This window comes from Numenius arquata, chromosome 2 (genome assembly GCF_964106895.1).
Source record: "Numenius arquata chromosome 2, bNumArq3.hap1.1, whole genome shotgun sequence".
Classification (NCBI taxonomy): domain Eukaryota; kingdom Metazoa; phylum Chordata; class Aves; order Charadriiformes; family Scolopacidae; genus Numenius; species Numenius arquata.
This window is the reverse complement of record NC_133577.1, coordinates 96,297,815-96,309,870: the sequence shown is the minus strand read 5'-3', so window position 1 is coordinate 96,309,870 and position 12,056 is coordinate 96,297,815. Positions and strand designations below refer to the sequence as shown.

Genomic DNA, 12,056 nt, shown 5'->3' with positions numbered 1-12,056 from the left:
ACGACAGAATCCATAATATGCTAGCAGCATTTAAATCCCATTCCTGTTAAGCACCAAAACCATTTCTATAGGGAAATTGTAATCTTAAGGGTTATCTTTAATCATATACAGTATATGTGCAGAGCCCTACCTTTCGGGCAGAAGAACACCCCTCCAGCATTAGTTTTGAATAGATTACATCAGTTGGAAGTGTCCTGGTCAGGTCACCAAAAACATATTGTCTCTTACAGGCCCTTCCCCAAAAAGATTCCCATCCTATAACCACTCTTGATGCTACTTTCACGACTGTTTGTTCCCGTGTATTAAAGGGATGACGTAGACAGAGATGTCGTCTCCGGAGCCCAGCCTGTCGTTGGATATTCGCCAGCCCCGGTCCTTCAGCACGCCCCTGGCTCGCATCACCAGGTCCTGCGCCGCCAGCGTGTACCTGTGGAAAAGGCAGAAGACAGCCAGGGAGTGCCCGTCTTCAGGAGGAGGGAAGTGGGTTTCACAGCCTGCCAGATTTACTGTTGTCAGCTTCCAGGACAAGCTTCCCAGCGTTTTCGAAACGCACACCACGGCATAATCACAAAGCAACCCCTTCCGGTTCAATGACAGCTCCTGCAGCAGAATCTGAAGGTACCGGACAGGCACTAATCGATCAAAAAAAGTCACCTACCATTTTGGGTGCCCGGCTTCACAAGTTTTCAGAAAAATATTAAAACACTTGCCTGAACAAATCTGCTTCCCAGAAGTAGTCTGAAAAAACTGAGGACCCCAAATAACACTACTTGTTCTTGAAAACTACACACTTGGGGACTGAAACATCTGAAGGTAAGCATGGGTGGCAATTTCAGAGACAAACCATAACAAAGAAAGTGATTTGAAACTAACAGCACTAAAAATAAAATCCAAATTACACTTTAAACCAAGCAGCCTAACTTGTCTGTTTTTCTTAACTGTAAGAATGATTTTTAAACATCTTTTATTCTGAAGCTGGAAAAGGAAAGCTACAGTTAATACAGATAACAGAGTCCCACAGTCCTTTCACCTTTATGAGTTCAAGGAAAACTGTATGAATGTGAGTTGTCAAGTACTTAATTTAGTGAAAAACCCAAGTTTCACGTTGCTTCCAAACTCCCAGCCTGTGCTGGGCTGAGCGGCATTGGATTTATGGCAGTTATTTTCTGTCCTGAAAAAAAGTAACAGATGATGCTTGGGGGCAGAAAGGTGTCAGAGTCCAAAGGTGGTACATGACAGCTCCGTCATGTGCTCAGACATGTTCTCCCTTATTGTTTTACCTGCTGTTACCAGATCAACACATCTGTGTACTCGCTTCGAAGTTTCCTCTGAAAGAAATCTCATTATGGGTGAACAGCTAGTGTCATGGGTTTTTCTTCATCAGTCCAACATCTGGCTGAGATGTTTTGAATTTGGTTGGGTGGAGGCAAGCTTTTCTATGATTTGATATTTAAAAATTAATCAGACAGTTTAAAGCCTGACAAGAAAAAACAGTTCAATATTGTACCGGCCTGTGTTTTTTTTGAAGCATTAAGTATTAACCTCCAAGATGATGAAGCCAAACACACAGGCCACCAGAAGCAAAGCACACCTCTGTGGTTCCCAGAAACCAGGAAGAACAAGAAGGGCTTCCATTTCAAGACCCCCTTTTCTAGGGAGGATCCTTGGCAAGATCCCATCTGAGGAACGGGAAAGAACAGTATCTCCATTGATCATAAATAGTGGGGGAAAAAAACCAAAGAGTTTATAAGTGAGTAGCCAGGACCATTCTAAACCCAGAAATTTTCAGAGAATGCATAATTAAATGGTAATTTCTATCAGTAGAGACTTTATTCACTCTCCGGGGATAAAAGAAGAAAAAAACCCCAGTTATGTTCTGTTTTTACAATTTTGGCACCTTAAACTCAAATCCTTTGAACCAGGGATAGATTTATTTGCTCTACTAGAAACATTTCTTCAATGCAAATAAACCAACACTTGACTCCCCAAAACGTTTGAGGTGAAATTCAAGTAATACCGTTCAGAAGCAATGCATCCCCTGCACCTAATGGCACTGAGTGATAAAATTTCCAGCCCTCACTGGTTTTGACAGAAGATTTACTTTTAGTGATAAGAGAATGGCCCAAGGCATGAACTCTAACACACACTTGCACACACACATGCGCACTGTCCAGAGGTTCCAGAAAAGCCTGTACCAACGACCTTGGGGTGTAATGGGAGAATGTAACAAGAAGCACTGCCCCTATTGTCCTAATGCAACATGAAATTTGTTTTCTAAGGGGAAAAAAACCCAAACATAGATACTTGCACTCCCAGATCCCAAATCAGATGCAGGGCTAAGGAACAAAAGGACTCCACGTGGCAAGTGAGAAACTGGAATATTTATTCACAGCATGTCTGATGCTGAGTGAATTCTGGCTAGAACATCTTTTCCAAGGATTTCTCAGCTATTGTCAGAATTTAAGAGAAGAAAACACCCATCACTCCGGGGGAAAACTTTTGCCTTCCTCTTTTTTCTAATTAACAAGGGCTCCCCACATCTAAAGATCACAAAGGAATGAGTATTCCTTTCGATTGCGTAAAGCTTTTGCTGCTTAATGTTTGGAGAGGGCAAGATAAAATAAAAGGAATTTTAATAAACCAGAAATTCTCCCATAGACAGACTGTGAAATACACAGGAAACCCAGTGCATCGCAGCAGAGGAAAGGAACAGGTGAAGGCAGCAGCGAGGTAACGTATTCCTCTCCTTGTGCAGAGCTGAACTGAAGCGATGCTGTTCAACTTGGCACTGGAGGAGACAGGGTGAGTCTCTTCTACCTGGAGATGAATAGCAGCAGCAGTCCATTACCGAATGCTTTATTCTCCAGCGCCGTGAACTTGGGATTCAGCTGTCAAGACAGCATTAGAGAACTGCCGAAGTAGTTTTAAAGTATCCACTTCCTCCTAATGAACAGCCTCGCTGGAATACAACTTCTGTGTTTTAAGAATAAATATATATGAGTTTTTTTCCTCTGCTGAAGCTTTCAGTATTGATCAGTGAAAGTAACTGCAGGAGAAACAGTGACAGTGGGGGAAATGTGCTGCTGTCTGAGCAGCTTCTTATCTTCTCACACCCAGCAGAGGTGGAGCAACTCCCCAGCATCCTCATAAATCTTTAGCTAGTGTGAGAGAGAGAGGGAACGAGAAAGGAGAGGAGGGATGATGAGAAATAAGATTCCCAAGGTCAGCGGGTAAACCTGTGTAAGCGCAGCTGAAGGAAACGGCAATAGTCACGCTCCTCTATCTTCATACCTCTTCAGAGAGATGATGTATGGAAAAAGCAGCAGTGTGTCGCTACCACATGTTCTTCACTCAGGGTCCCCTTCATGCTCTTCTCTGACACAATACCCAAAAGAAACAAGCTGGCTAAGAAATCCAGCTCCACCCCAGCTTCTTCACTCCATCGCAGCCCTCACGGAGGAACTGTTCTCTAATCAAGTCTGTGCCCATCACCCACTGCCCAAATCCCCTGAGGCTGTGTCTGCGTGTCTGGGTGAAGACAGACCCGAGGACTTTGCTCCCCCTGCACTTGAAGATGCCCAGGCACATGCTGGGTTTGACAGGATTCAAAGATGTTTTTCTGTGGGTAACAAACACTCGCAGTTCTGACAGTAAATATCAGCAGGAGAGAGTCCCAAGAGCATTGCCGAGAGCTGTAAGCTCTTACCCATCAGGCTATAAAATGACTTCTAATTCAAATGGGAGGGATATTGTTCCCTCAAAGAGCTAATTACGTAAGAGAGCAGCACTCTGCAGCTCTAAAATCTTCCTCCCTATCACTTTTTTTTTTTTTTTTTTTTTTTTAAAATATGCTGCTGTCAGGGAATAAGTAGGCTACTGGGTCAGGCGGATCCAGAGGCTGCTCCACAGGTAGGTTCTCCAGAAGACCACAGCATTACCAAACCCAGGGGGCAAGTCTCTTAACGTTCTGACAAGTTTTCTACATCCCTGGAGATTTCACATTTCCAGCTGATCACCTCACCACAGACTATGTCACTACACCCATCACAGAACCTGACATTCTGCGGGATAACATTTCCTTTAAACATAATGCTGATAATACGGCAAACAAGATTTTCCTGTCACTGACTAGTGAGAGGAATGAACGCAGCTCCACAGTCTGAGCTGCTATGCTATTGTAAATTCATTAGTTATACCTCATTTGGACCACTGTGAAGTAATTACGTAAAACCTCTCACACGGTACTTTAAACCCTTTAAATATTCTTTACAACCAAGCAGCAAGAGCAATTCCACAAAGGTAATTTTCATAAATATCATTGTAAACTATATGAGGGACTGCTCTAATTACCTTTTGCAAGCTGACATGAGAAATGTCTTGCCACCACTATTTGTAAGCATCTAAATGACCTGGCACAAAATTACTTAAAAGAACAAATTAATTTTCAATTCAGAAGTCCATTCATAGACCAGTAGGTCAAACACTAATAAATGTGTTTGTTCTAACTCATAATACAGCAGGCCCAGTTCTGGCATGTGTTGTACTCACTCTGGCACAAACAGGGACAAATCCCCCACAATTACTGGGGCTAGACCAGCACAAACAAATCTAAATGAAACAAAGAAAATCTCCTTTTTTTTCCTTTAGTGTCTCTGATTTCTATGACTGTTTTATAATGGATGAAAAATTACTCACCTAAGAAGTCAGAAGATCAAAGAAAGAGTTCCCATTCCTATTACAACAAACGTGGTGGCCAGCACCAGCTTTGGAAAGACCAAGAGGAGCAAGCCAGACACAATACACCCAGCCTGTATTCACAACAGACGGGACCGGTAAGGACGGCAGGAAGAGTCAGTCTTTCCCAATTACTAGATGAGAACGGAGACACAGCAGGGCAGACGTATTACATTTTTACCAGGTGCCTTTGCAAGAGGAGACTCAGGGGTACAGAAATGAGAGCAAAAGCTACCGAGCACCTCTGCATGGTGCTAAACAGGAAGTAGATTGGGTGGGTCATCTCCTCCTACCCTAAATTAATGGCATATCTGCATAGCACAGTGCCAGATGCCCTGGAAGGACCCCTTGCTAATTCCACTTGATCTCCCAGAGGAGGCCAGAGACACTTCCATGTCTTGCTGAAGTAGAGACAGCCCTGGCTGTCATTTGTACCACATCTCTTCTTCAGCGCAAAGAGGTGGGGAAGGTCAATATATTGCAGTTGCAGCTTCATGCTAACCATTCATTCACCTGAAGACTGCGTGCTTGCAGCAAAACGTTGCTTTGCATTCCATGTTTGTTAAGTGCCAGGACAACTAAATACCACTTGCGAGTTACTTTGGAGCCACTCTCACTTTAAAACCCAAGTGACTGTAATGGTGTCCCAGTTATCTTCATTGTTTGCTGATGGAGAACAGGGCTGACCCTGTGAAGATGACCACTTAGAAACATGAGAAAGACCAAGCATTTTGAGATGGGTTTCCCCATGTCCCCAAGAGTTGTCACTTCTGAACAACTGTAACTTGAGCTCTCACACCGTCCCACACGTTTTCACTTGGATGCCAAGATATCCCAGAGCTACCTCTGAAGCTCCACTTTCCGCAGCCAACTGGGGATGCATAAAAGCTCTTTTCCTCACCCTCAGCCCAGGGCAAGGGCAGAAGACAGTGATGGCCAGGCCTGAGTTCAGGAGCAACACGCACTTCCCTTCCTGAACAGTCCCTAGGGAAGGATAAAGCTTTTTCCACTTTCACAGTCCTCCCTTTTACAAGCAAGAGACTTCGGATCTCTAGCGTAATGTTTTAATTCACGGCGACACTGAACTCAGCAGCAGACTGGTGGACCCACTCAATGCAGTGCTTTAGCTAGTTGTTTGGGAACTTGTTTATCTGCTTGATGGTATGTTTTAAAGAGAGCAACTGATCAACTGATGAAGACAGGAAAATGAAGACAACGAGGTAGGTTAAAATTGTGAAATGAAACAGAATCCAACTGGATGAAACAAGCCAGACTTTCCACCTATTTTGTCATCACACCTGTCCTGAAGCTGGTAGCACTGAGCATCACCTTCTGAAGGTGGGCTTAAAGGTCACAGCATGACCAGGATGAGTGGGAACCACACTGTGCAGTATTTAAATGTACATACATAGAAGTGAGAGGGAGATACGTGCTAATTACATCCTAGTGAGAAACAAACTTGAGTGTTATGGGACTATCCAGAGGAGAGTTGAGTGGAAAACTGCTGGAGACAGAGACTTGTTTCCGTGTTCTTCTAAGACCTCAGCCTCTTACAGTTTCCACAGGAGCTAGTAGAGCAACCAAATGGATCCCATGTCAAGATACTGCGACACCATGACTTTTCCTTTGAAAGTAGGCAATTCCAAGTTACAACAGAGAAAAAACAACAACCAACTAAAACCCCACATTTGCTGTAGAGCCTTCACCCAATTTATAAAAATGTCTTTAAGTGCTGCATCTTTACTAAATGTTACTCACATCATACTTTCTACAAAACTACATTACCAAAAAAGCACTCTTACTTCCACGGAGAAGCCAGAAAGTCAGAGATGAGCACAAACCTGTGGGGATCATCGGGGTCACAGTTTGGTAGAAAGTTAGTGACAGCTTCTGCCACTTCTTCATTTAACAGCACATCCCAGAGTCCATCAGTAGCTAGGATCAGGACATCATCTGGCCCATGCTCGTACTGCAGGAGGTCATAGACTCTTACCTAAAACAAATAAAACCCAAGAGACATTCATGAAGGGGTGGTCAGACCTGTTTGTGAGGCGTTGATGAGTTGGCAGCTTTGGCCAGGGCACTGAAATATCTCTTCCGCAGCACCGTTGGGGTCTGTCTCCAATTTAGCCCTCGAGCCAGCAACTCTTCCCAACCCGGCTCCTTGCGGCTCAAGTGCCGGGATGGAAGCAAGTGTTCCTGAGCAAGGCTGTAAAGCACTGGGCTGCTGCCAGCAGTGCTCGAAGCCTCCCCCACCCAGAAGCCTGGTCTGGGACGTGAGGCTCTTCCCTATCACTTGCAGGACCAGTTATATGGAAGCTAAATAATTTATTTGATGAATTTTTGATATTTTCTAATAAAATATTCACAAATAATTGTTTTCACTGTTTGTCCAGATCCATTTAACTCTGCCAGATAAATTGCACGTGTTTGGAAATGCCTGTGTTGCAGAAGGCGTCGCATTCATTCTGCTAGACCCAAGGCAGCCGATGCGCTCAAGAATTACGCCTGAGCAAGCGAGCAGTTTGAAGAAATGGAGATAAACTATTTACTGGCCAGTTACGTCTATCTGTAAGGAGTCCAGTGGGTAGAGACCAGTTCAAGATCTGCACAGAAGCGAACCCCACAAGCTTATCCATGCTATTAAAACACCCACTGGCTTCACCTCATCAGTCTGCAGCCACAGTCAGGCTGACCACTGCTGCTGGCACTTCCTTAACGTCACCATCCTCTTCCCAACGAGGCTGGGGAAAACCGGGAGCAGAGGGGGCAGACGCCAGGGGTGGGGGGAGGGCAGGCCATCAGGTGAGCCAGAATATGAGCAAATGTCATGGTAAGCGTTTTAAAATGAGCCTTTAGTTGGGTGTAATTCTCCCTCCAGCACAGGCTGCGTTCTAGCTGACAAACCGCCTGCAGTTCCCAGGCTGCGGTGGGGAGCCGTTAGGAAGCACTCCCGGACCACTTTAATTACTACAGCAACAACCGCAGTTTGAAAGAAGTGTGACAACCTTGGCAAGGCAGACAGGAGGAAACGATCATCTGTACTCAAGTTTGGGAACGGTGCACCTCGTCACGCACCCTGCTCCGGCCTCGGGCTCCACTAACAGCAGCCGCAGTCGGGAAATTTGTCGGGACAAGTACTTGGTATAACTAGAAAATACGAGCCGTTTTATTCTCCCTCCTGATGCATTCCCCCTTTAGGAGCCACGGAGTAGGCAATGTACATAAAATGCCTGGACCTTTTAATGTAATTATGATTTTATGGGACTGCAACCAGTACCAGAGGAAAAAAAAAAATTACCTAGACCTGACTGCTAATCCTTACTTGTTCGCCTTTCACTCAAAAGCACAAGAAGGTCATTTGTAAAATGTAACCTTCGCTTCATTATCTAAGGTAGCAGCTGAATAAGGACTTTGGGGAGGATTAAAGTCAAGACACGATACTCTCTTCATTACAGCATATCTCCTTATGCAGACTCAGTGGGAACAGTGTTATAGAAAAGATCCCTGTGTACAGCACAGCTCTCCTCTCAAACCCACTGCACAAAAACCAGTAGTTGTCATAGTCCCCTTTCCCCAAAATTTAGTTCAGCCTGTAACAGCCCACATTTTCAACTCAGAAATGACCGGGGTGTGGGGGGTAAGTTAGCCAACACAGCCATCAACAAGCAGCACATGTTCTGGTCACATCTCTTGGGTACGGGCAAACATCTGAGAAAGCACCAGGGTTAACGCTCAGAGATGCGCCCAGCATCTTGTAGGAATAACCAAGCTTCAAACATCAGCACTAGGAAAAACCACGCCTACCAGGTGAAGTGTTAGGTTGATGGTCGGACTCAATGATCTGAAAGATCCCTTCGAGCCTACACAATTCTGTGATTCTACCACGGCTCTCCCATCCAGGCAAAGTACACCTTACACCACAAGAGCCTTTATTGCAGCGTTGGTGGAGGCAAAGGCAGGAAACCAAGACCAGGCATCATTGATTTGAATCCTCCTGAAATGAACAAACCTGCCTGGCTGGGGAGTGGCACTGGGGCGGAGAGGAAACTTGTTGAAGCTACTTTCAGCCAATCCATAGGTCAAAGGGTCCAAATCCGTGGTGTAGCACTTTGCTAGAGCAATACCAGGAACAGATCATTTTACCAAGAAAATGTTTAGTTTTGGGGGAAAAGAAAAAAAAAAAGGGAAAAAAAGAAAAGCAATCACTGATTTTATATTTTATGGGTAATCTGGGAACAAGGTAGTTACTTCCTAAAAGTAAAACCTTTGTGAATTAAGCACCTCCATAAAGGGGTGCTGTTGAGAAGGAACTAGATGTCACTGAAGAGGTGCAGAGAAGGGCAGTGGGGTGAGCAATAAGGGATGTTAGGCTGGTACCCAGGCTAAAGAAAAGAGAGTGCCAAGGTTACAGGAGGCAAGCTTGGGGCAACTTCAGGTAAGATTCCTATATACCAGGACCAGGTAGAGCAAGCAACAAAACGTTTACTGGAATGCAGCTTTTTCTGCCTTCCTACTGCTGCAGCAGCAACACATCAAGGCAGCCATGTCCACACAATATTTCAGAGAAAATTAAGCTTTTTCTTTCTGTCTTTCCTCAGGTTTCTAAAATACAGCTGCAGGTGCCACACGTGCCTTCAGCTGGACACGGAACAACGCGACAGCAGAGCTCCTGGAGGCTCCACAGGTTGGGAGGCACCACCGAGGCAGGTGTAACAGATGCTCAGACCAGCAGAGCTCACGGAACATTCACTCCACACACCCCAAGTTGTGCAACACCCCATAGCATACTCCATACACACTGCACAGAAGAGGCAAGGGAGTGTGATATGCCAGAATTTCAGAAAGATGAGCAGAGATCCAGGTAGTTACTTAAGTGCCTGCAACACCAAGCAACCCCACGGCCCCGCAAATCAAAAACAGCTCTTTGCCTCCAATTGAAATTACTACTTTTTAAAATTGTTGGGTTTGTGTTTTTTTTTAATTCCAGAGAGCCAACCTACCTAACAACTGCCTCCTCCCCATAGCTGTATTTCGTTAAATGAAACACCAGCGAGGTTTAAGCAATGTTCTGTCCGTGGCCTAAGTTTGCACAAAGCTGTGGGCACTGCAAATCACTATTACACAGCCCTGCTAGTGCAGATGACGGCTGGCCAGACGCCGTCTAGCACCCTTGACAAATTTCTTAGCAAATCCACTTCGAATCTTCAATCTTTCCCTCATGATTTTGCTTCTGCAGCCAGATGTCAACCCTGATAGTGCTCCACAGAATTCGCATCCCCTGCCCCAAACACCTTGGGCTACCTGCGCTCTGTCCTCTGTCTCCCATGCTGTCCAAAGAACCTTGCCACCAACTCTGCCCAGCCTACGAGCCCCTTCTGTGTTGCCCTGGCAAACTCTCTCACTCTTTAACATATCTTTGGAGCATCAGGTCAGCCTTCAAAGCAGCCCAGTTTGGTCACACAGAATCATAGAATGGTTCGGGTTGGAAGCGACCTTAAAGATCATCGAGTTCCAACCCCCCTGCCATGGGCAGGGACACCTCCCACTACAGCAGGTTGCTCAAAGCCCCATCCAGCCTGGCCTTGAACACTTCCAGGGATGGGGCATCCACAAATTCCCTGGGCAACTTGTTCCAGTGTCTCACCACCCTCACAGTAAAGAATTTCTTACTAGTATCTAATCCAAATCTCCCCTCTTTCTGTTTAAACCATTACCCCATACTTTTACCATCCACTGATGTCCTTTCTTGATGTAGAGCAGCTGACCTGTTAATGAGCTAAACCTGACTTTAGTAACCAGAAAACGTAAAAAGCCAACTATAAGGAAAGAGCACCAGAACCCCAGTAGCACAGGCATCCACGACAATAAGCACTGGGTTACACACTATACTTTACCCTGACTGGTACTTGTAGATCTGTGCTGATAGGTAACAGCAGATACACACCGCTAGAGCACACAGTCACACACATGATCTCCTGAACGCGCGTTATGCAGTTTGTCACATAACGCCTTTCTTCAATCCAGATATTGGCTTCTCGTATCGCTCACCTACGCGTAGTCAAGAGCACCGAGAAAAATGTTCTGGGCAAGCAACGAACAAACAGGTGGGCTGCTTTTATATTTACATTTCAAACAGATCTACCCACCGGACAAAACCTGCGTTTGGCTGCCGAAAGGGACCACAGTGGCTCTGCGAAGGTGCTGGGGCTCGTTTGCCAGGTTGGTTTTTAAGAGGCAGCCAACACCAGTTCCTGCAGCTCCAAACCCGCTCACAACAGAGGGAGACGTGGGCCTGCAGCCACCTGAGGTGCTCCTCAGCAACGAGCCCCAGGGGGGATTCAAGCCAAACAACAGCCCACATTCACTCCCCTGCACTATTGATCAACTCGGCTACTTCAATAAATTAAGCCCTTTCTTAATTATATTGTCCCTTTTTATGTGCAGTGTTATCCAGCACAGCTTCGCTGGCAAAGGACGAGATCTTTCAATACCACCCTCCAAGTAATTTATATGTAAATAATAAAAAGCGGGTCCCAACACTGCTCCCTGCAGCATTCACCAATTAATCTCCTTTTAGCTTTTTACTGCCACCCTTTGTTTCCTGCCCTTTAGCCAATTTCCAGTAGACTGTGCCAACTTTCCACTTAGTCTGTAGCTTCATATCTTTTATATTAATAACCTGTGATGCAGAACAGTTTCTCAAACGTTTTCTGAGAAATCAAAGTGCTCATGCAAGAACATCTACTGCATTTATTATTTTATTTTTCTTTTTTAATTCTCTGCTAGACATAACCCTGAAGGACTTCATGCCACTGAAGTGTGATGTTTGCTACTTGAAACCACCTTGACTCCCTTTGATCATACTGTACTTCTCTAAGTCTTTGCCTTCCTTTAAATGGTATAATTCCTACAGATTTCTCCAGAAGGCAGATGTGAATCTAAAACAGTCTCCTTTGACGTATTTGTGGAGTTGTCAGAAGGATTTTACTAATGTAATGGAAGGAGAAAAATTCTCCTTCGTTATCTTCTTATCATTTGCTGTGGTGGCTGGCTTCAGGTTCATCACTGGCAAGGGCCAAACGCTGCCGTGAGATCCACACCTCTCCCACCAAACGGCTGAGCCGCTGTTCAAAAAATTTCAGGATGAAATTCTGCTTTTCAGCTGCAACAAGGCAGATCTTGCTGAGCTTTAAAAAGCAGAATTTCCTGCTGAAAGCTTTCAGATGAACTGTTCCATTAGGAAAAATAAATATTTAATTCCATGCCAGAGAGCCTCAGCCATGGCCTGCCTGCTTTGTGCTACTCCAGTTCGTTATAAA

At 45.0% G+C, this 12,056-nt stretch overlaps 1 protein-coding gene across 1 annotated transcript in view; it reads right to left on the bottom strand.

Moving 5' to 3' along the window:
- Positions 1-279: 279 nt before the first annotated feature.
- The window catches only part of PPM1H (protein phosphatase, Mg2+/Mn2+ dependent 1H), a 138,010-nt gene continuing 126,233 nt past the window's right edge, over positions 280-12,056 (bottom strand). The window contains exons 9-10 of the mRNA XM_074168322.1: positions 6,576-6,727; positions 280-427 (exon numbers count right to left, since the gene is read on the bottom strand). Coding sequence (XP_074024423.1) covers positions 280-427; positions 6,576-6,727 — 300 coding nt within the window. The remainder of the gene's footprint in view (positions 428-6,575; positions 6,728-12,056) is intronic.